Genomic DNA, 22,876 nt, shown 5'->3' with positions numbered 1-22,876 from the left:
AAAATTAGTAAAGTACAGATACCCCCTAAACGACTTAAGTAGTACTTTAAAGTATTTTTTACTTAAATACTTTACACCAGTGCTGTTTTTGGACAAACTAATATTAAACAGAACAGCTGACCCACGGATGCGTTGCTGCCACCAACTGTGTCGGAGGTAGCCTACAATATCAGCGGTCCTGCTCTCGAACAACATTTTTGGGAGTAAACCATGATTCCTTATATGTTAATCTAGTGCAATTTTAAAAAGTACGAGAATATTTTGAATTGCATTTAGTAGTATATAATTGTCGCCCCCCTTGAAAACAAAGGCCCTCGCTTTGTCTGGAAGAGCAAGACCGCTGAGGTTAAATAAGAACGAGCGTGAAACTGCGCATGTGCAGGATAGCAGAAAGCCGAAGCAACAAACAAACAAACATCAAGCAGAGACGGACAGCAACACAGATCAAGCGCTATCTATGCAGATCGCTAGAGTTAACTTTGAAAATGAAAATCAAAACTGTCGTTTAATATACACTGCAGTTCCACCCTAATGAAGGAGCTCCGTCCTGGCTGATTTTGGGAGATGGGAGTACTCAACATTACAGACCAGGTGAGCTAGCAAGTAGCTAGCATGCTAGTTGAAAAGCCAGTCTGGCTATTTGTCTGTCTAGCTCATAGACTGTCGGTTTGCTAGCTTATCCCGTGTTATGATAGCATTTTCCTAAAAGTCGAATAGTTCAATAACGTTTGACGCAAGGATCTGTCTGAAAGAAATGTCGTAGGATTGCTAGTTAGATGGCTAACGTTAGCTAAACCTCGGCGCGGCCCAAGTATCGCTGATTAATGTATGTAAACTGTTCACTTAACTAGCTACCATTCCTTGCTAAGCACAGCGTGACATTATCCTGTTCTTCTCCGCAGCCTCCACTGGTCCAAGCGGTTTTCAATCGGAATGCCGATGAAATTCAACAACTATTGCACAACAAGAAAGAGGATGTCAATGCACTGGTATGCTTGTGGTGGCAGACAGTGCTGCAGCACTGGCTCGGTTTTATGGCATTGATATTGGACTGTATCTCAACATCTCTCCAGTTATTGCAAGTAGAGTGGTGCCGTGTGGGTCCTTTACCCAGTTCATGTGATGAGATTATTTATTTTGTATTTCCCAGAAACCTCGTTACTATATACACTACCGTTCAAAAGTTGGGTCAATTAGAAATGTCATTGTTTTTTTTGTCCATTAAAATAACATCAAGTTGATCAGAAATAGTGTAGACATTGTTCATTTTGTAAATTACTATTGTAGCAAGAATCTGCTTTAAAAAAGGAATATCTACATAGGTGTACAATAAATGTGAAGATGTCACAAAGTGCTATACAGAAACCCAGCCTAAAACAGCAAGCAATGTTGATGTAGAAGCACGGTGGCCAGGGATAAACTCCCTCGAAAGGACGAAACCTTGGAAGAAATCTAGAGAGGAACCAGGCTCTGAGTGGTGTCCAATCCTCTTCTGGCTGTGCCGGGTGGGCTACTACACTGGAGTGTGAATACAGGCAAATATGTTGATAAAAGTCCAAGAGCAGTGTTTCCAAAAAAGGGGTACATGAACCCATCTGGTTAAGAAGGCAGTCCCCAGAAGGTACGTGGGGAAATTTTTTAAAAGGTGGAAAAAGGAAAACAATATTGGGAAAAATATTACCAAAAAAATAAATATTCAAGTTATTTAAATCTTAATAGGCAGGAAAACATTTACTGAGGTCACTGGTGTGAAATCTCTAGTTATTTTATATTTATAGACCTACATTTTTAGTTTCGGTCTGTGTGCATGATGCCCATTATCAGCAACCATCACTCCTGTGTTCCAATGGCACGTTGTGTTAGCTAATCCAAGTATATCATTTTAAAAGGCTAATTGATCATTATAAAACCCTTTTTCAATTATGTTAGCACAGCTGAAAACTGTTGTCCCTGATTTTAAATAAGCAATAAACCTGGCCTTCTTTAGACTAGTTGGGTATCTGGAGCATCAGCATTTGTGACTTCGATTACAGGCTCAAAATGTCCAGAAACAAAGCACTTTCTTCTGAAACTTGTTAGTCTATTCTTGTTCTGAGAAATGAACGCTATTCCATGTGAGAAATTGCCAATAAACTAAAGAGCTCGTACAACGCTGTGTACCACTTACTCCGTTCACAGAACAGCACAAACTGGCCCTAACCAGAAAGAGGAGTGGGAGTCCCCGGTGCACAACTGAGCAAGAGGACAAGTACATATTCCATTAAACACTGTATTTCTCAACCATTTTTTATTTTTAATGGACACATTTTTTTGTGCTTTTCTTTCAAAAAGGACAATTTTAAGCAACCCCAAACTTTTGAACGGTAGTGTGTATATGCAATAACAGTACAAAGTCAACAGAAGGCCTAAATGTAAATATTTCAGCAATATTTCACAAATGCGCTTATTGGTGGCTGATGGGGTAAGAGGGAGATAGATTTTGCATCTCAATACAAATACTTTATTTGTGTCTTTTCCCCACAGGACCAAGAGCGCCGCACGCCGCTACATGCTGCTGCCTGTTTGGGAGATGTTCATATCATGGACTTCCTCATCAATGCAGGTAATTGTGACCAAAATGGACCAATCACTGGTACTTCTATTCGCTAAACAGAATGCCCCCGCCTGACCTTCTGATGTGTTTGCAATGAAAATGTGGTTTTGGTCTACTTGCAGTTGTAGTAGCACTGTGTAGTGTCTGTTCATTAGTATGACTCTACTGTACTTGTCATGGCCCTCTAATAATGCTCCTTGTCTTGTACACTCTCATAGGTGCAAATGTAAATGCTAAGGACCATGTGTGGTTAACTCCATTGCACAGGGCAGCTGCCTCCCGGAATGAAGTAAGGAATGTTGATCATCTCTCTCATGTTAAGATTTATATAGCACTTAGTACCAAACTGTTTCAAACATGGACAATGTTTGGGTTTGGTCAAGAAGTGTTTTCTCAAGCCCTGTTTGATTCCTTCTCTCTCCAGAGGGCAGTGGGACTACTTCTGCGGCAGGGAGCTGAGGCCAATGCACGGGACAAGTTCTGGCAGACACCACTGCATGTTGCAGCTGCCAATAGAGCCACACGCTGTGCAGAGGCCCTGCTCCCCCAACTGAGCAACCTGAACATGGCAGACCGCACTGGCAGAACCGCTTTGCACCATGCTGCTCAGAGCGGATACATGGAGGTGAGAGGGGAGGGCTCGAAATATTGTTTATACTTAGAACAGCGCCATTTTCACAAACCATTTCAGAGTAGGGGTGTTGATCTAGAAATAGGTCTCCCATTTTATTCATTATGAGTTAAAATAAAGAACAACTGATCATGCATCAGCATGCCTACTCTGAGATGATTTTGCGAATACGGACCCAGGTTAGCAGGTGTATGAATGATGAAAATTCTATGTATGTATATAATGTATTTATATTAACTTTGTCTGTCCTTAGATGGTGAAGTTGCTGCTGAATAAAGGAGCCAACTTGAGTGCCAATGATAAGAGAGAGAGACAGCCTATCCACTGGGCAGCGTACTTGGGTGAGCGGTAATCTGCATTGGGAAACTCTTAAAAGGACAATCCGCGGTTGCTACATCCACCATTGGACTGATAAATGAATGATATGTACCCATTGATTCTTGAAGAATGTAACTTATAAATGCCTCATGAGCTTCGTTCAACTGTCGTACCCCATCAGAACCCAAAATATGAACTAGTTTTACTCAATTTGTAATCAAGTACATTTAAACAACACTGTATAGCCTCAAAACAGGGTTAAAACTATAATTTTTATAAAATTGATGGTCATTCCTTGCATCCAATGCACTCTATAAGTTTGAAAGGTTACATTTATCCAGCCCCATCCATCAGCCTTTGACCGAAACAGTGGCACAAAGAGCACTTTATTGTTTTAACTGCTGATTGCTTCAACAACAAAAAATGGGTGAAAAATCATGAATTTCCTAAACTTGGCAAGAATGTCAGGTGATGAAAAATGGCCGTTGTTTCTCCTAAAGTCCTGTTTTAAGTTGAATGAACAGCAGACCTGGGCAGAACATTGTTGTATTTTTTAGTTTATTTGAAAATACAAACTTTTCAGATACTCAAAGTAGTCAATTATAGTTTATATAGAATTTCAACTAAAAGCAACTATTTTCTTTTGATATTCAAATCAGGTCTCAGAAAAACAACTTGCATATATTCAAATATTATTTATTTGCCTATAGCCTAGAATGAAATACACGAGGGACATGGAATCACCTCAACAATACAGTAAACCACTTTCACAACTTCAAAATTACTAACAAATATATTTTCAGAATGAGTGAGACAAAGTGATACAGTAACACTTGACATCAAGTTCTTATACCTGTGTAGTAACTGATTATTACCATAGCAACATTGTTGTTACATAGGGCTTTGGAAATTGCTTTACAAATGCACAAGTTATTACGTAAGTGGAATAAAGAACAGTCATTATTCCTCTTGTGTACAGTGGTTACAAAAGCTCTTGGGTCATTGCTATGCATTTAAAATGCAAATGTGCTAATAATACGTTGCTCCAAAAGTAATCCCAGTTTTATTACACAGGCACTGAGAATGATAAGAGTAAACAAATATGGCTATTATGTTTAGAACGGACATTTTACATCCCAGAACTGCCTTGAATCAACTACAGCCTGGTAGGTGGACAATCATGTTAGTTTGTATTCTGAGTGAACTATCCCTTGTGTGGTTTTAAACAAGAACATTTTTGAAAGTAATTGAGATATTTTAAAATGGTATTTGAACCCAGGTCTGAAACAATGGCAGCGCTGCCATGTTGTACTGGGCCTTTTTGTTGGAAAACCACATTAGTGTCTGGCTGTCGCCGATGCACCTCCCCCAACTTCACTCCTCAACTTTTGTCTACAGTCAGTTGCTTTAACCTAAACAATGAAACGCGCCCAATATCTGCAGTCATCTCGCTGAGTCTACCTTTAAATGATAAAGTCCATTTCAGTGTGAACCCAATAAAATAAAAAGCTTTACAATCAAATGGGGTTTTCATTTTATTTGGTATAGGAGTCAAAGATAATATTTTTAGTTTTTCAAACATGTTTGTTAATTTTATTTCAGTTTACTCATTTTTTCATGATTAGTTTTAGTTTGCTATAATAACCTTGATGTATTTTGTAGATTAGATATGACCGTCAGACAGATTGGAATAGTATAGGATATTATGTGTGCTCTCTTCATTTCATTCTATCTACAACATGCAGTTCCACATGCAGCCCTGCCATCAGTTGAAGGCAGCCAATCCAATAGTTTCAGAAAAATAGTCATTTTTGAGGATCTGTATTCAAATAGTTGCAGTCACCTCCAAAGTAACTATTTGTTCCCTTGGAAAGATAGTTACTTTCCAGAAAGCATAGTTAAAACTACAGTTCACCCTGCTCTGATGAACAGTGGATGTACTCTTCACAAGAGGGTGACATTAAAAACAGGACACACTGCCTATTCCCGCCCCTCACACCCCGGCCTCTCACCTCTCCTCACACCCCGGGCCCCCCCCCCCCGGCCTCTCCCCTGTGTCTTATAGGGCATCTGGAGGTGGTGAAGCTGCTAGTGTCTCGGAGTGCAGACAAAGGCTGCCAGGACAAGCAGGGTTACACACCTCTCCACGCTGCAGCTGCCAGCGGACACATTGACATCGTCAAGTACCTTCTGAGGCTCGGGGCAGAGGTGAGTGTGGAGTTCAAATGTGTAAACGGACTCTCAAGATAGCCATAGTAAATAATACTTATTATACTCTGGCCATGTTCAGAAGAGGCAGATGATTATCTCTGATTACAATTCAATTGTTTTATATATATATATATTTTTTAACCTTTTGTTACTTAGCTAATTGCTCATGTCTTGTGTGTTGTTGCTCTTTCAGCTGGATGAGCCCAATGCCTTTGGGAACACTGCACTGCATGTGGCCTGCTACACAGGCCAGGAGGCTGTGGCCAATGAACTGGTGAACCACGGAGCTAACGTCAACCAGCCCAACAGGAGTGGCTACACCCCACTGCACCTGGCTGCTGTATCCACCAACGGGGCCCTCTGCCTGGAGCTGCTGGTCAACAACGGGGCTGACGTCAACCAGCAGGTTTGAGGCCCCAATGTATTAAAAAATGGTCTCAGAGTACGATTGCTGATCTCAGATCCCCTAACTCCTGTCCATAAAATCAAATTCATTATTATCGAAAAGGCTTAACTGGTCCTAGATCCGCACTCCTTCTCTAAGACTGACCAATGCCATCCCTACCACCATTTTCACCCTGACATTTTGTTTTATGTGGAGATTAAGCAATGATTTGTCTGCAAGACAAGTAAAACATGTGTTTTTTCCATCTCCAGAGTAAAGAAGGGAAGAGCCCCCTGCACATGGCAGCTATACACGGACGCTTCACCCGCTCTCAGATCCTCATCCAAAACGGTAACCATGACAACCCCTCTGACTGACCTGTGAGGCTGCTTTAAATTACTCTTGTCCCACTGGTTCTCTACTCATTCGTCTCTTCCTGTTGCTTTGTTTTCCCCCCCAGGTGGAGAGATTGACAGTGTGGATAAATATGGCAATACCCCCCTCCATGTTGCTGCTAAGTACGGCCATGAGCTGCTGATCAGCACTCTGATGACCAACGGTGCAGATACAGCCAGACAAGGGATTCATGGGATGTTCCCTCTGCACCTGGCTGTGCTCTATGGTTTTTCAGACTGTTGTCGCAAGCTACTCTCCTCAGGTTGGTACCATATATATATATATATCATTCATTCACACACATCTGCTGGATTCTATACACTGGAGGGGCTGTGTCTGACTGTAGTGTCACGTGTTGGATGTTATTTCTAGTTGCCTCTTCCTCTCCCCTCAGGTCAGCTGTATAGTATTGTTTCTTCTCTGAGTAAGGAGCACGTACTATCAGCCGGGTTTGACATCAACATCCCAGACACCTTTGGAAGGACGTGTCTACACGCTGCTGCCTCTGGAGGGTAAGGGACAGAACCGCACTCCAAAACGGGACCGACTCTGAGCCACTGTATTGGTTAATGCCGTCTAACGAATCAGCCGCTCTCGTCATTGTGTTCCTCACTTCTCTTCTGACAGAAACGTTGAATGTCTGAACATGCTCTTAAGCAGTGGTACCGACTTGAATCAGAGGGACAAGTCGGGAAGGTGAGTTTTTGCTTTTCTGTTTGTACTCGTATGCTGGTGTGGGTATTGTCGGGTTACTGTAAAAGCTCTGTGGTAACGTCTGCTGTAAGAAGTGCTTTGTGAATACATTTGATGAATGGGCTGATAGTGGTTCTGTGGGCCTTCTCTCACTCAGGACTCCTTTGCATTATGCAGCTGCTAATGGGAGGTACCAGTGCACCGTGACCCTAGTGAGCGCTGGCGCTGAGGTCAACGAGCCTGACCGTACAGGCTGTACTCCCTTGCACTACTCCGCTGCCTCCCAGGCCTTCTGCAGGTAGGAACTCGCACTCCATCGCAAAAATCTACTGACGCATGACAACGTGCTTTCAGGAAACATGGCTCTGTGTGGAATTTGTCCTTAAATGTGTTTAATTCTGCACTTCCAGAATGGACCGACATTTCCCCGGGACTCTTCAGAGGGAGGAGGATGGAGCAAAGGAGTCCTATTTGTGAGTTTACTGTCTGCAACCATTGTTTTGTATAGCGGCCACAGTCCAGAATATGTAACACTAATTAAAGATCTGCTTGAAGGACTCGCGATTTAGTTTATTTCATGACATCCACTTGACTGTTATTTTTGTCTGTCTTTGTAAGTAGTTGTTTGGAGCATCTGTTGGACAACGGTGCCGACCCATCCCTGGTCAACTCTAAAGGTTACAGTGCTGTTCACTATGCTGCTTCTCACGGCAACAAGCAGAACCTGGAGCTGGTAAGTCCTGTTTGTGTTCAATACCGTACGAAGCTAAACCGGTGAATTGTTTTTCACCATGACCTTGCTGTGTGGGCGGTAATGCAGCATAACCATGTTCCTTCAGCTCCTGGAAATGTCGTTTAACGCATTGGGAGACATTGAGAGCAGTATTCCAGTGAGTCCATTGCATTTAGCTGTAAGTGTGCCTTTTCATTCCTAAAGCCTGCTCTGATACATCACTGCTTGAGACTGTGTGGAGAAGATGCCATGTTCATATAGAGCAGCCAAAAACATGACTGTTTCCTGTCGTGCACCATCTCCTCTCCCCCTTCAGGCTGATAATGGCCACTGGCAGGCGCTGCGTGTGCTGACGGAGACTGCTGCGTACGTGGATGTGCAGGATGCCTCGGGCCGCTCTGTGCTCTACCTGGCCTCCCAGAGAGGTTACGCCCGCTGTGTCGAGGTCCTGCTAGCACAGGGGGCCTCCTGCCTCCTCAACGAGAACAGACACATGTGGACCCCTCTACATGTCGCAGGTACGGATCACGCCATACTTCTCACCCCCCCGCCCTTCCTAGAATTGGATGTGGAATGTATTTTTGCAAACAATGCTGATCAAGTTAGTTTATGTGCCAGGTGTAATGAATACATTGACTCTCTTACTTGCAAGCGGGTGTCCCTGCGTATCGTTCCATATTGTCTGCCTTAGGTAGTATGCAATAGCTTAGACACTAGCAGTCAGGGTTGAGTGTGTAATGAAATTATATTTGTCATTTCATATCAGCTGCCAACGGCCACACTGAATGTCTGCACATGCTGGTGGACAGTGGGGAGGAGGCAGACCTTACCAACATCACAGACACACAGGAACAGTGAGTGGTCTCTCCGTTTCTCACTGCCTGCCAGGAAGCTTTGCTGATGTTGTCTTTGGTTGGGACGTCCAATTATTCTGTTTATTTTTAGTATGGATCCAGAGTCAGGAATACCGTTTAAGCTGTTTACTGAAGATTTGCAGAATCGCACATTCCGCCTGCTAGGAGGCTTTATTGTTGATGTGGTATTGTAATGTAAATGACTGTGTGGTCATCCTCAGGACTCCTCTGATGCTGGCTGTCCTGGGTGGCCATACAGACTGTGTCCACCTGCTGTTGGAGAAGGGGGCCTGGCCTGACACCAAAGACAAGAGGGGCAGCACTGCCCTGCACAGAGGGGTGAGTCACACTACTGAGCTGAGCAGTACTGGGCTGGTTACACATCCACTACACTTACTGTAACTGTGTCCTGTGAAAAAGGTAATGTTGTACAGCTTGTCTGGTTCAGTTATGTGATATAGAGGAACACTAACATAAGTTTATTAAAGGAACAGCATCAGTTTGAAATAATTATTAAAGCACAGTAGAATTTGAGGGAATCGAGCTGTGTAACTCTTAGGGTGGAGCAGAGAGGAAATAACTCCATCTCCGTCCCTCGCCGCTCCCTGTGTGTCCCTGTCCCGTAGGCTGCGTTGGGCCGTGACGAATGTGTCACAGCCATGCTGGACCACAAGGCCTCTGCACTGTGTCGGGATGGCCAGGGTCGTACCCCACTCCACTACGCGGCCTCCCGCGGCCACACTGACATCCTCGCCAGTCTGCTGCGTGCGGCCACACGCTCCGACCCTCTTGACTCCCTATTGGACCATGAAGAGTACACGCCATCACACTGGGCTGCTTACCAAGGTCAGCGTTCAATAAGTGTATACAGTGCCTTCAGAAAGTATTCCTACCCCTTGACTTATTCCACATTTTGTGTTACAGTTTGAATTTCAAATGAATTTTCAATTGGTATTTTTCTCACCCATCTGCACAAAATAACCCATAATGACAGTGAAAACATACTTTTGGAATTTTTAGCAAATTTATTGAGAATGAAATACAGAAATATCTAATTTACATACGTATTCACGCCCCTGAGTCAATTCATGTTAGAATCACCTTTGGCAGTGATTACAGCTGTGAGTCTTTCTGGGTAAGTCTCTAAGAGCTTTGCACACCTGGATTGTACACTTTTTTTGTGTGTCATTCTTTAAAAAATTCTTCAAGCTATGTCAAGTTGATAGTTGATCATTGCTGGACAGCCATTTTCAAGTCAAAACTGTAATTTGGCCACTCAGGAACATTCAATATCTTCTTGGTAAGCAACTCCCGTGTATATTTGGCCTTGTGTTTTAGGTTATTGTTCTGCAGAAAGGTGAATTTATTTCCCTGTGTCTGTTGGAAAGCAGACTGAACCAGGTTTTCCTCTAGTATTTTGTCTGTTTGCTCTATTTCACTTATTTTTATCCTCCGAAACCCCCTAGTCTTTGCCGATGACAAGCATACCCATAACATGATGCAGCCAGCACTATGCTTGAAAATATGAAGAGTGGTTCTCAATGATGTGTTGTGTTAGATTTGCCTCAAACGTAGTGATTTGTATTCAGGACAAAAAGTTAATTTCTTTGCCACTTTTTTAGCAGTTGTTCTTTAGTGTCTTATTGCAAACAGGAAGCATGTTTTGGAATACTTTTTATTCTATACAGGCTTCCTTCTTTCCACTCTTTTCACTCTGGCATTTAAGGTTACTATTGTGGAGTAACTACAATGTTGTTGATCAATCCTCAGCTTTCTCTGATCAGTCATTCAACTGTTTTTAAAGTCGCCATTGGCCTCATGGTGAAATCTCTGAGCAGTTTCCTTCCTCTCCATGCAACTTAGTATGTATTCTGGGGCGGCAGGGTAGCCTAGTGGTTAGAGCGTTGGACGAGTAAGCGAAAGGTTGCAAGTTCGAATCCCCGAGCTGACAAGGTACGTATCTGTCATCCTGCCCCTGAACAGGCAGTTAACCCACTATGTTTTTAATTCATTACGTTTTTAAATCATTTGTGAAAATTTCTAAAAACATAATTACATTTTGACATTATAGGTGTGTGTGTGTGTGTGTGTGTGTGTGTGTGTAGGCCAGTGACACACAATCACATTTTAAATTCAGACTGTAACAAAACAAAATGTGGGAGAAGTCAACAGGGTGTGAATGCTTTCTGAAGGTACTGTATATGAAATGTATGTATAAATCGAATGTGAGGGGAGAACCTATATCTGTTTTTGTAGCGTGACCGTTCGTTATTCAAATGAAATCGCTAGCAGTATGCACATTTGAAACACACTTTTCGTCTTCTTTCTCAGGGCAAGAAGACTGTTTGGAGGTTTTACTTGAACACAAAACGTGTAGTATCCAGGAGGGAAACTCCTTTACCCCATTGCACTGTGCTCTGTGAGTATTCTCTTGTCAATGTTTTAAACATGATTATACAGGTAACTGCCAAAATGGAAAAACCTGAGTAAATGAGGGATAAAAGTATATTGAAAACAGGTGCTTCCACACACAGGTGTAGTTCCTGAGTTGATTAAGCAAGTTACATCCCATCATGCTTAGTGCCCTGTATAACAATGCTGGGCAGGCATATTATTTTCAAGTATGGGTGACTACATATGTGGAGTGTCTAACAGTGGCCATTGCAAAATAACAAGTGGGAAGATAAACAGCAGTGGGTGTGTCAACCTAACAGCTAATTGGGTAGATTGGTTGCCCCTCACGATTGTTTTGCATGGCTGCTTCATTGTAGCATTTTAGCTCGGCAGGTTAGGCTCATTGACGTGGCAGGTTAGGCTCATTGACGTGGCAGGTTAGGCTCATTGACGTGGCAGGTTAGGCTCATTGACGTGGCAGGTTAGGCTCATTGACGTGGCAGGTTAGGCTCATTGACGTGGCAGGTTAGGCTCATTGACGTGGCAGGTTAGGCTCATTGACGTGGCAGGTTAGGATCATTGACGTGGCAGGTTAGGATCATTGACGTGGCAGGTTAGGAGGGAAAGGGTTAGGCTTAGCTAAAGTGCTACAGGGAAGCAGAAAGTAGCCGCACAAAACTGTATTGAGAGGCAACCAATCTTCCCAATTAGCTGTTAGGTTTCTATACACCCACTTGTGTTGATCCTCCCACTTGTCTCGCAACACCCACTGTCAGACAGACTCTACATAAGCAGTTACCCATGACTCATTATTTTGTCTACCATGGCTATGCGTCACTTTTCTAACTCATGGTGGCCCAACGCCCTATTAAGACGTTAAGTTGGCGGTTCCTTTATTTTGGCAGTTACCTGTACATTTTACAGACGATGTCTGTAAAACAATGTTTGGGAAAGGATGATGGATTTGATGTTTTAGCACTAATTTAGTCATGTTTGGTCATCTTTGATTTATTGCAGAATGAATGGCCATAGTGGAGCTGCAGAGATGCTGTTGGAATCTGCTGGCGTACAGATGGTTAACACCAGGGATACTAAAGAAAGGTAAGGCCTATTGAGAACAAGGTGCTGTTATCTTACTAGATGTTTATTTGGGTGTCTCCTGTCATTTGTATACCTTTAAAGATGTACGTACCTCTGTACTTAATGTGGACTCCAGTTTCATCCAGTTTTAACTCCAGTTTCATTGTCGTGCGATACTGAGCTCACCAATGTTGGGCTGTCTCTTTCTCTCTGTGCCTGTAGGACCCCTCTTCATGCCGCAGCATGTGCTGAGGATGTGGCGGGGCTGCAGCTGGTCCTACGCCACGGAGCTGAGATCAATGCCGTGGACCACACCGGACGCTCTGCTCTCATGGTCGCCGCCGACAACGGACAGAGTGGCACCGTGGGTAAGTCTACAGAGCACCTTTTCCGTTGATGTTTTGCGAAAGGATAGAGTTCAGCGAGTCCTGTGAGACAACGCTTTATGAGAGTGAATGCGTTATCTGTTGGGGTGAATCCTGTGTAATTTTCAGCCATCCTCTTGCACCGAGCCAAGGCTGACCTGACACTGCTGGACGACAATGGAAACACTGCCCTGCATCTGGCCTGCAGCAAAGTAAGCACCACCTAAAATATCATCCGAGCTCAGAAATCCTTGACTATGCAGCACCTCTCTCATGACCTGAGATGATGGAACATGTATTGATGATCATGGTTGACGTAAGCATGTTTTTTTTCTATTTGTCTCACAGGCTCATGAGATGTGTGCCCTGCTGATTCTGGGGGAGATCCATAACCCTACCCTCATCAATGCAACCAACGCTGCACTGCAAATGCCGCTGCATCTAGCAGCACGCAACGGTCTGGCCACAGTTGTCCAGGCACTGCTGAGTCGAGGAGCCACAGTGCTGGCAGTGGATGAGGAGGGTAAGAGACACTATTCCACTTTATCCTTTGCCATCTTCATTTTAAACATCAGAAAGTCCTACGCTATGTAGTCTAATGTTATGGGCTTGGGCTCGAAAGGATTTCTAATTGACTTCAGATTTTTTGTTACTTACCGTAAAACTTTCATTGAGCTTCTATTTGAACCAGGCGTCTTTCCTTTTTTCCCATTTGCGTAGTTGTTTAATTCCAGCATTCCCTTCCAGGATTTTAATCAAATTCTTTATTTCTTGTGCTATAATTTACACACTGTCCCATTTAATTTGTCTTAAAATGCCTTTATTAAAATAGAACAATATATTTTCCTTGACAGAATAATGATTCTCCTTGGACTCTGCATTTTTTGTAGTTCATACCTTTGCCACCTTTGCCGATTTTGAAAATGTATTTTTTATTTTTTAAACATTTTTTTTCTAGAGGTCTGTACTCCCGAAGTTGACAGTTTTTGTCAGTTAGCTCGCGGTTCTCAGATGTTAGCAGCCGATGGCTAACAGTTTCTTCCTGCCGATTTTAAAAACGCGTGATCGCGATCATTTATTCGAGTCATTACTGAATTATTTAATGTAACCAATCAAACCCCGTAAACAATTAATATAGCCCCTACTTGTATTTGAAACAGCCATTTATTTTCTGAAATGTGTGCCGTTGCCTGGCTATCAAGTGACGGGCGGCTATTTGAGACTCATTATTTAATTGAAGTTTTACGGTACTTGTTTTAGGTATTTCAATTTTCCTTGAGCATAGGCCATAGACCACAGCTTTCGAGTGTATGCAGTCTGATTGTGCTTTGTTGTCGACAAGGACACACTCCAGCCCTGGCCTGCGCCCCCAACAAGGACGTAGCTGACTGCCTGGCTCTGATCCTCTCCACCATGAAACCTTTCCCACCTCTGGACCCTTCCTCCTGCCCCTGCTCCTCTTCCTCCGTCTCCCCCAGTCTCAACCTACTGAAGCATTGCGGCATCACTGCTGCCTGCTCGCCGCTGCCCAACGGAGGCCTCCACCATCACAACGGCTATGTCAAAGACCGCCATGCCGCTGTCAGCCTGGACGGATGCCTTTCTGAGTGAGGTCATCCTACATCTACTGTCTGACAGCACTACCACCACCACAGGGTAGCCTGTGTATATGTGTGTGTGTGTGTGTGTGTGTGTGTGTGAGTGATCTTCTCCTGAAGTGCAGTCAAACCTATATGCAAATGGAGCCCACAGCATCTATCTATCCCAGCTCTGTATAAGTTAGTGCTTAACACTGAGACCGATCTCTCTTTCTGTAAGGTCACTGGAATACTGCTTTGTCCCAAAATGGTTACTAATAAACACCCAAAAAAATCCCTTTAAATAATGTCCCGCAAATAGGTACTCGTCAGCACAGAAAGATGACTGACAGCTAAAAGCACTGTTTTTTTTTTGTTTTTTTCCCTTCCTTTTAGTCTTTTGTTGAGTCCCTTTTTTTTCTCTTCATATCATTCAGTATTTAACATCCGATGACGTGCTGGCCTCGTAGAGAAATGCACAGCCTTCCTAAAAGGAGAATGATCCAACGGGTTATAAGTGAAGGACTTTATGAATGAACCATACAAAGTCCTACCCAAAAGTGCAATGCTTAAATATAAAGATTCTGACTTTAACAAAAAAAAAATTATAATATGTACCTTCTGTGGTAACCTAATATTTAAACTTTTGGCCTCTTTTTTTGGGGGGGGGCATTTTCATAGAGGAGAATTTCATAGGGCTGCTAAAGTTTGAAAGATGAATATGTAAGCATGTCTCCTTACAAAGGAGAACAATGCTCAGGTTGGCATTTCAGCATACATTTGCTCTCAATGCTGAAGTATTGTCTAGAACACAATTTTGTGTTTACTAAGTGAGAATTTGGTTTAAAGCATATACATTATGACCAAAGGTGAATATCACTGCTATGACTGACAAAATATTTATTTGAGAAATATTTACAGAGAAAGATAGATGTTGAGATACCTCTTAAGTCGTTTTGCAGCTGCTGAACGGCTAGACAGGGAAAGTAGTAGCAATGAATCCTTGGTTATTTATTTGAAGTCTTTAGGAGCGAACTCGCCCCACTGACCTTCAGCAAAGCCTCTTGTTTTCTGAGCACATTATCTTGAATTCTAAGATTACTGCTCAGTGATAATCTTACAAGCCATTTCAATTGATTTCCCATTTTTCTTTTCTTTAATCATTCCCAAAACATTTTGGTACATTGATTTCGAATTACCTTCGGAGAGGAATCCTAATTGTATTATTTCCCAAAATGTTGTGTTAGGTCAATCTGAAATGTTACTTCAGCCGTTTTGGAGCTGGAGAAATACCACTGTTACTCTATCAAAAAGCTTGTATCTTGTCTAGTACGATGGTCAGTTCTGGTGTGAGATTGAAACGCTGGACTGACAAGTGTTCTTCACTTTTTTTTGTGTGTTCTTTTTTTTGTTGTTGTATAATTTAAGCAATATTTAATTTCTGGCATTTTGAACGTTATCAAAAAGACAATCATAGTCTCAAGGGCTTTTGTTTCCTTGGAAATCTTGTTTGATGTTCACCTTATTTGTTTGAGTACCGATACTAGCACCATGGAAATGATCTATTCTAAACTAATGGCTTAAGTCTGTGTCCAAGGCATTTTTCGCTCTGTGCCTAGAACCCCCAAAATGCAATTGATTGCCTCCATGGCAGTACGGATGCAGGATAGCATGATATGATGAACCCTGGGGTCTCACCCACTGGGTAGCAGAGAAGCGTTGGATCCTATTCAGACTTGTTAATCTGTTGAGGATATGATTCCTTGGTTGAGCTTGATTGTTCATGTCTCCGGACAGAATTCATGACTGACTAGAGAGACTTGAAAGCCTAGTAGGTATGTAGGGTTACTTACTGTAGCAAGGAACTGGGAGGAAACTGTTACTCTCATATGGCCGGTAGTAATACTTGTTTTTAGTAAAGCCGATAAGTGTGAAATTCCTTTTTTGGTATGTATCCTGTCTTGTGGCTCTACATACGTTGTAGATTTGTGGTGTCGGACCACTGGAGCTCTTTGCCTGACTTAATTTAAATATTTTTACACCATCTTTTCCATTACATCATCAGAGGATCAATAGATTTCAGTGACTCACTGGGACTCATTTTTCATTTCATTGCTTCGCCACAACCTCCTCTCTTGATGAATGCTAAATGACATGCATTAGTTCTGGATGAGAAACATGAGGACCTACTATGATACCAGAGTAGCATATCATCTTGTGCCCTATAGTCAGTGTTGTCCGGGGGAGAGAATAGTCTTGGACTGTGTGGAACCAGGAACCAAATGACATGGATTGATTGACGAACAACAGGAAAATCATATTGGCATTATTTTAGTTGTATGCATACTACAATGCAGTTCCATTTTAGCCCTGATCCAAGGCACTTGAGATAGTTAAGCACTTTAACACATTTCAGCATATCTGTGTGCAGTCTGAATACATGCATATGTATATTTACATATGGGTTATAGCTAAAGTGCAAAAGACAGGAGCAGATTGCAAGGATTGTATACGCTGCTTCATTGACTGAGATTTAACTTCAAAACTCTAAAGCTAAAAAGATCTCATGGTCCAAAATCTAGTCATCACGGTGCGGTTTGAGTTGATACCATCCCAGGGTCCACGAACTAGTCCTTGTGGTTAGTCCAGTGATTTTTAGCTAGGCTTGCTTTCGCCATGCTTGTATCCTCCTCAGGCTCCTCGCCTAACTCCACACTGAGGGATGCGTGTTGTACAATAGAGACACTGATTACCTCAATCATCCAACCGCAGGTGTGTCTGGCTAGCAGGTCAGGTTCACGTTCCCCAGTTCAGACACTGCATGCATCAGCCGACGGTTGCGTGCCACGTCATCGACTGCGTGCCGTCAGGCACCTGATTGCTAGAACATAGTGATGTGGTTACCTGATAGGTATTTTACATATCTGGCATGTGCCAGCGACGTCTGAGCAGAGGAACACGAGCCAGATGTGTGTGTGTGTGTGTATATATGTATATAGATTTTATTTTTCAATTCCCTTGTCCAGCTGATGGCGCCAGTTCTTCAGTATATATCCCATCTGGGACTACCCCATATCTGTGTTCCATTGATAGACTGAGAACTCATTGTAAAGGAGCTTGAGATCATAATTCTGACAAGTCAAATATATTTCCCTAGGGTTTAATATTAGGAAGCAATGAAAGGATTATTTGTAGCATTAATGACTGAAAGATGTGCACAGCACATCTATTGCTCTTCGATTGTGTTTAGGCCAATCCAACAAAGCATTTCATAGATGCCAATTGAAGATTTGCAGAGTAGTCGTCACATGGGAATCTTAGGTCACAGTTAGGGCCTTATTTGCCAAAGTACATTGGATAATAAAAAATATATATTTGAAAAAGAATAGCAATGAGTTTGAGAAATATGCATGCATTCGAGCAATGTACATACTGAATATAAATCTGAGCCATGAATTGACTGACATGTGACTCTAAGGTCAAATTGGAACAAGACTATTTGCCATCTCCTGACTTTTGAACTATTACACTGCATTTCTCTGGCATTCATGAAATGATAAAGTAGCAAAAAGAAATAATTGTCATATTAGTCTTCCTGTTATGAGTCTTTCTTAAATGTGTGTATGTCATAACCACGTATTGACACTGGAGACAGGAGGTTGGAGGGTGTGAACATTCATCTCGAACACCATTTAAGATTGCCTTACAATATCTTCTGAACAGGACATTTAACTACGCTGTAGATGCTTTCATTTTTTATTTTTTTTATTAATTGGTAGCCAGTTTTTGAAAAGGAAAATGCACCTAGCGAGCTACATCCATTTAGTGCCATAGAAACCTTTATTTGCCTTTAAGCATAATAGTTATACTGTACTTGGTCAGTAGAAAATGTTTGTTTGGACTCATTTACTGTGGTAGCCATGGTTAGAACGAACATTATTATTAGAATATTTTTTGTTTGTTGTTGAATGATTATTAAGCTCTGATTTGAAGCATTGCTGGCACAGATACAGGTCATGATGTCAGTGGTGACTAATGGTTTGAAACACTTAGTACTGATTGTAGGAAGTGGAAAGCAATCATAGAATAGAGTTGGTGGTAGTCTGGAGAAAATAATGGATGGAAGATTTAAAATATTTATAATTGGACAGACTTTGTGCTGGCAAAAATGGATAATAATAATGAATGGTAATTTCTTTGCCTGTGGTTTGTAATTATTATAGGACAGTTTTTGATGTTTGCAGATGTATGGTTAACAGGGAATAGATTTACCTCGTCCTCGATGGATGCCCCTATTCTTACTTGAAGTATCTTTCATCGAGTATAAAATGTAAAACTTTAATTCACAGCAGAGCCTTTTAAAGGCAAAGGAACAAGTTTCTTGCAGTACCTATTAAGTTATAACACCTAACATCTTGTTCGTTATGTTTCCCAGTGGGACTGCTAAAATCTCTGCTGGTTTTGCTATTATGGGATGTGTCCCGAATGGCACCCTATGCCCTACATAGTGCACTACTTTTGACCAAAGCCCTATGGGGGGGGCGCTCTGGTCAAAATTAGTGCACTGTAAAGGGAATGGGGTGTCATTTCGGTCACACACAGAGATCCTTTTGTTGTAGAAGCACATGCATCCATGTTGGCACACTGCTCAAGGTTGCCTTGTGATTGTTTGGGGGATTTTGCCATATTTGTAAGTGAAAAATTGGGATTTCACTTATTACCGGTCTTGTTAGCTCGACTGTCACCTCCAAAACCAAATAACGCTGTTAATTAAGTACCTCCATACCGGTTGGAGAGGAGAAAAAGGAAGAACAGACATCTACCTTGTCAGTGCGATTTCTAAGGACCAAATTTAGAGAGTATGTGAAGGGCAGAAGAATCTGTAATTCAATGGAGGTCATGAGGAAAAGTAGTGTGAAAACACATTCTATAGTGGGGGGACTGCTATGCCGTAATTATTTACCCCCTCAAGTTAGTTAATGTGGGAGGTTTTGTAGAGTATCACTCATGCTAGCTTTCCCCCTGCTTGTGGTCTCATCACGATTCTTCCATCATTTGGACCTGTGTGATAACCAGCTCAGAGGTGGTTGGTGCCTTTTTTTTAATGTGTTTTTAAATGAATGCTCTCTCTACCGCATGGTCTTCCATTTATACCTCCCGGAAGCCTTTTGAATGACATGTAAAAGCATAGAAGAGCGCATCTCTCTGAAAAGAACATTCTCAACCTACAGTATGTGATGTGAGCTATAATAAGCAACTCGTGTTTTACGTTCTTGGCCGATTCTGTGTGCATGCTATGGGTCTCCGAACTTGAGTCATATGGAGTGAACTATCTGAACAATATCCGACCTGATGTTGAATGCACCAATATTGAAGTAACTTTTTGAAAGCACAAATCCAAAGATGGAACCATTTATTCTTTAATGTCATCTCAAGGATGGCTCTCAATGCTGTGGCGGTTAGAGCCAAGAAAGGTGGTCATGGAGATGAGGAAAGCATGCGATTGGATGGTCGGTACCAGTACTGTAAATGTAGTTTCTCCTGAAGTCTGAGCATATCAATTCAGATTGTTTCAGTTGTATGTATTTAATTAAACTCGCTAGCTGTAGAGAATAGATCAAGTTGTGAAAATCCTATTGGGGTACAGTAGTAATGATAATGTGTTGGTTGTAACTGTTTGGAGTGTTTTTGTATTAGACTGATTGAAAGTAGGGGTTTCTTAGTAGCGTTGATAGTGTGACTGTGCTGTAATATAACATGCGTTGTCAGATATTAGCATGAGGGCGAGGTAGATCGTCCTCTTTAAGCTTGCCTCTTTTTTTTTCTTTTTTATTGTTGAAAAAGACGAGTGCAATAAACCTTATTTATCATTTCCTTCCTCAAGTAAAAGAACATGTCCTGTGTTTTCAAGGCCAAAAACAAAATAGACTTTCTGTGGCTGGCAGTAGGATTGGAACCTTTCCCCGCTGCTTTGCGTCCAGAGAAGTGGCAATTGTTCGCGTCTAGAATATGGAATTGCATTCTTAGGACTGTGTGATTTTGATAGTCAAGTATCAAAGCTGCTTGCTCGCAAGGGAGACCATGTACAAGATGATTTGACTGGTAGATCAACCGTGTGTTTTTGTTTTTTTGTTCTTGCAGTTGGATGTCGTTTTATGGAGGGAATCTCCTTGAATCTGAAATGTTTTGCGTGTGTAGGTGTGTACGTATGCGTTGTACCCCGTATCAAATTAAATGGGGTTTTTTGGGGAGTAAATTTAAGTGGTTTAAAGAAATGCTGAAATACCTTGTTTTCAGAAGAAACATTGAGAGACTCCCCCCTAATTCATCTCACCCTCACTAAATGGGGGTGTGCGTCTTTCACAATCTTACTACTTGCTCAGTGTGTGTGTGATGAACTTGTACAGTGAAGATCAGAACAGCTTAAGAAAGTTGAGACAATTTCCTGAACTGCACAAGTATAATGTTGAGGTGGTGAATGGCAGGTCTCCCTTAATGTAAGTAGGCAGGCCTGTCTAAATCGGACATATCGACGACAATGGAAATGAAAAGGTAGCGAATAAAGTGTACCAGTATCGTAAGATCAGCTCAGTGCCTAGGGTAGGACGTATACCTACTGTGTACACCTTTTTGACATGTTGGAGACCCTTTGACACACCCTTTTGACATGTACTATGCTGGGAGCCCGTACGATATTGCTTGTTCCCCTTGAAATCAGCAGAGGTAGGAAATATTCGAAAACCACGTTAGCCATTACAGCAAAGTAATTTGCTGTACAAGCAGGTTATACTTCACCCACGATGAAATCTGTGGCCAGATTACCTCTGGAGTATATCTCCATAATGGGGGTTCTCCGAGAGCACAGTGATTTGGGACACTATCAGTTGGATTTACTCTATGGCCTATGTGCTCCCTGAGCAATACATGGGGAAAGGATGTATTCATTGGGTATATCCTGTGATATTTGTTGGTCCTTTTGCTGTTTCTTTACTTTTGCTGTTTCTTTATTTGTTCTGCAGCACCCTAACTGAATGTGAACTGATAAAGACCGATCTAAGGGTTAGTTGCCTGTTTTTACTCAGTGGCTTATCTGTTGTAAATACTATGGAGAGGACCCCATGCCAGGTGAGGGGGAGGAGTCTGAATTGGGTCACATGATTAGTTGTAATCGAATGGTTTCTCAATGCACCTTTTTAAAAAGAGATTTGGTTTGTCTGCCAAACTTTCCAATAGTTTCTGCAAGCTTTGCTGTTGGGTAACACGTTTTAAACTTCTCTGCTGGTGAATGACTGACTTACAGGTTTCTGTATTCCCCCCCCCCCCCCCAGAGGATGGAACCATTCCCTATTTTAACTCTTGATTACCTCATTTACAAACCTTCAAATACTATTCTACTGTAAGAAGAAAATGCCATCACCAGCATGTGCTCTAGACCTGTGATGGCAATGACACCAGGACCAATGATGTAGCTCCATTTCCAAATTCAAACACAGCCAGTCAAGGAATATAAACACGCCTCTCACTTATAGAATTTGTAGTAAGGTTGGTACATATAATACATATAATGGTATTCATGGAAATAAACTTGTTTGCATTTCTTGCGGTTTTCAGAAGAAGCATTTTTCCTACCTCTAAATTGCAGCTTTGAGTTCATCTCCATCTGTTTTGACAAACAAATACACAGTAGCCTATGAGAATCTTAGAATTTTACCATGAACAATAATTCAACATGAAGTGTGCTTGATTGTATGTATAATTGTGTGTTCAACATGAAATGATTTATGAAAAACATATTAGAAAATAGCACTGGGATGTGAAGCCAGACTGTGTTATGACTCATGTCTCCTACCCACGCTAGACATTAATTTTGACTGATGTGGTCCTTGCATAGCAAAACCCCTTGTTTTTGGGATGAATTACATGAATGAGTACATTGGCATTTTCTGTTTGTCTTGAATCGATGTACAAATGTTTTCATGTGCTCTACATCTGTTAGTTTACAGCTTCCTGGAATGTGAATGTTTTGTTGGGTTAGTTATTGCATACGTACGTACAGCTGGTTTGGTACTATCATAATATATATTTTTCACAGGTTGTCATGGGGGAGTCAGGTTATATGCACATTGTTATATTCTGTACGTGGGTGAGTTTTGTTCCCCTCAAGCCGTATGCCTTCAAAAACACTAATCCACGCCAAACCAAACAGTTGGTAGGTGTTTGCCTCCCCACCATAATCTCTGTATAGCTGCTTTAATTCCATGTGAACAGGGGACCAGGGAGAGGTCCGGTATCTGACCAGACAGACCCTTGCCCTGCCCCCACATTCCCATTCACCCCACTATCCCTCCAAAAACCTCAAGCCATTTCTTTATTTGACAATGCAATCGATCCTGAAAGCACTTTGCCTTGTTATTCCATTGTGTAGACAATATGTAAATGGTAATTTGTTATAGAAATGTAAACGATAATTCACAATTTTGGAAGAATCTGCATCTGTCTTTGACACTAAAATGATTTTAAAGGATTTATTAAACATTTGAACCTAAATCTATTTTATACGATGTTTGCTGCAGCGAGTTGGTCTTGTCATTCAGTATTGTGGCTTAGGGTTGGTTGTGTGTTTTAAATAAAGTGCTATTGCTGAAT

General features: G+C 41.9%; 1 protein-coding gene across 2 annotated transcripts; it reads left to right on the top strand.

Moving 5' to 3' along the window:
- Positions 1-390: 390 nt before the first annotated feature.
- On the top strand, positions 391-22,875 carry LOC135528327 (serine/threonine-protein phosphatase 6 regulatory ankyrin repeat subunit C-like). Of its 2 annotated transcripts, none has more exons than XM_064957326.1 (26): positions 391-591; positions 903-989; positions 2,524-2,602; positions 2,812-2,882; positions 3,018-3,218; positions 3,478-3,565; positions 5,608-5,750; positions 5,947-6,159; positions 6,411-6,489; positions 6,599-6,796; positions 6,929-7,046; positions 7,162-7,230; positions 7,385-7,525; positions 7,638-7,700; positions 7,849-7,960; positions 8,067-8,138; positions 8,277-8,478; positions 8,727-8,814; positions 9,036-9,153; positions 9,441-9,660; positions 11,146-11,233; positions 12,226-12,309; positions 12,511-12,656; positions 12,783-12,865; positions 13,002-13,176; positions 13,996-22,875. In XM_064957326.1, exons 1-26 carry the CDS (start codon positions 565-567, stop codon positions 14,262-14,264), a joined length of 3,234 nt encoding a protein of 1,077 aa, XP_064813398.1. In that variant the 5' UTR covers positions 391-564; the 3' UTR covers positions 14,265-22,875. The 2 variants fall into 2 exon arrangements, with proteins under 2 accessions (XP_064813398.1, XP_064813397.1); XM_064957325.1 differs by having other exon boundaries at positions 7,846-7,960.
- Position 22,876: the final 1 nt, after the last annotated feature.

This window comes from Oncorhynchus masou, chromosome 33 (genome assembly GCF_036934945.1).
Source record: "Oncorhynchus masou masou isolate Uvic2021 chromosome 33, UVic_Omas_1.1, whole genome shotgun sequence".
NCBI lineage: Eukaryota > Metazoa > Chordata > Actinopteri > Salmoniformes > Salmonidae > Oncorhynchus > Oncorhynchus masou.
The sequence above is the reverse complement of the archived record's forward strand: the minus strand, read 5'-3'. Positions and strand labels throughout refer to the sequence as shown.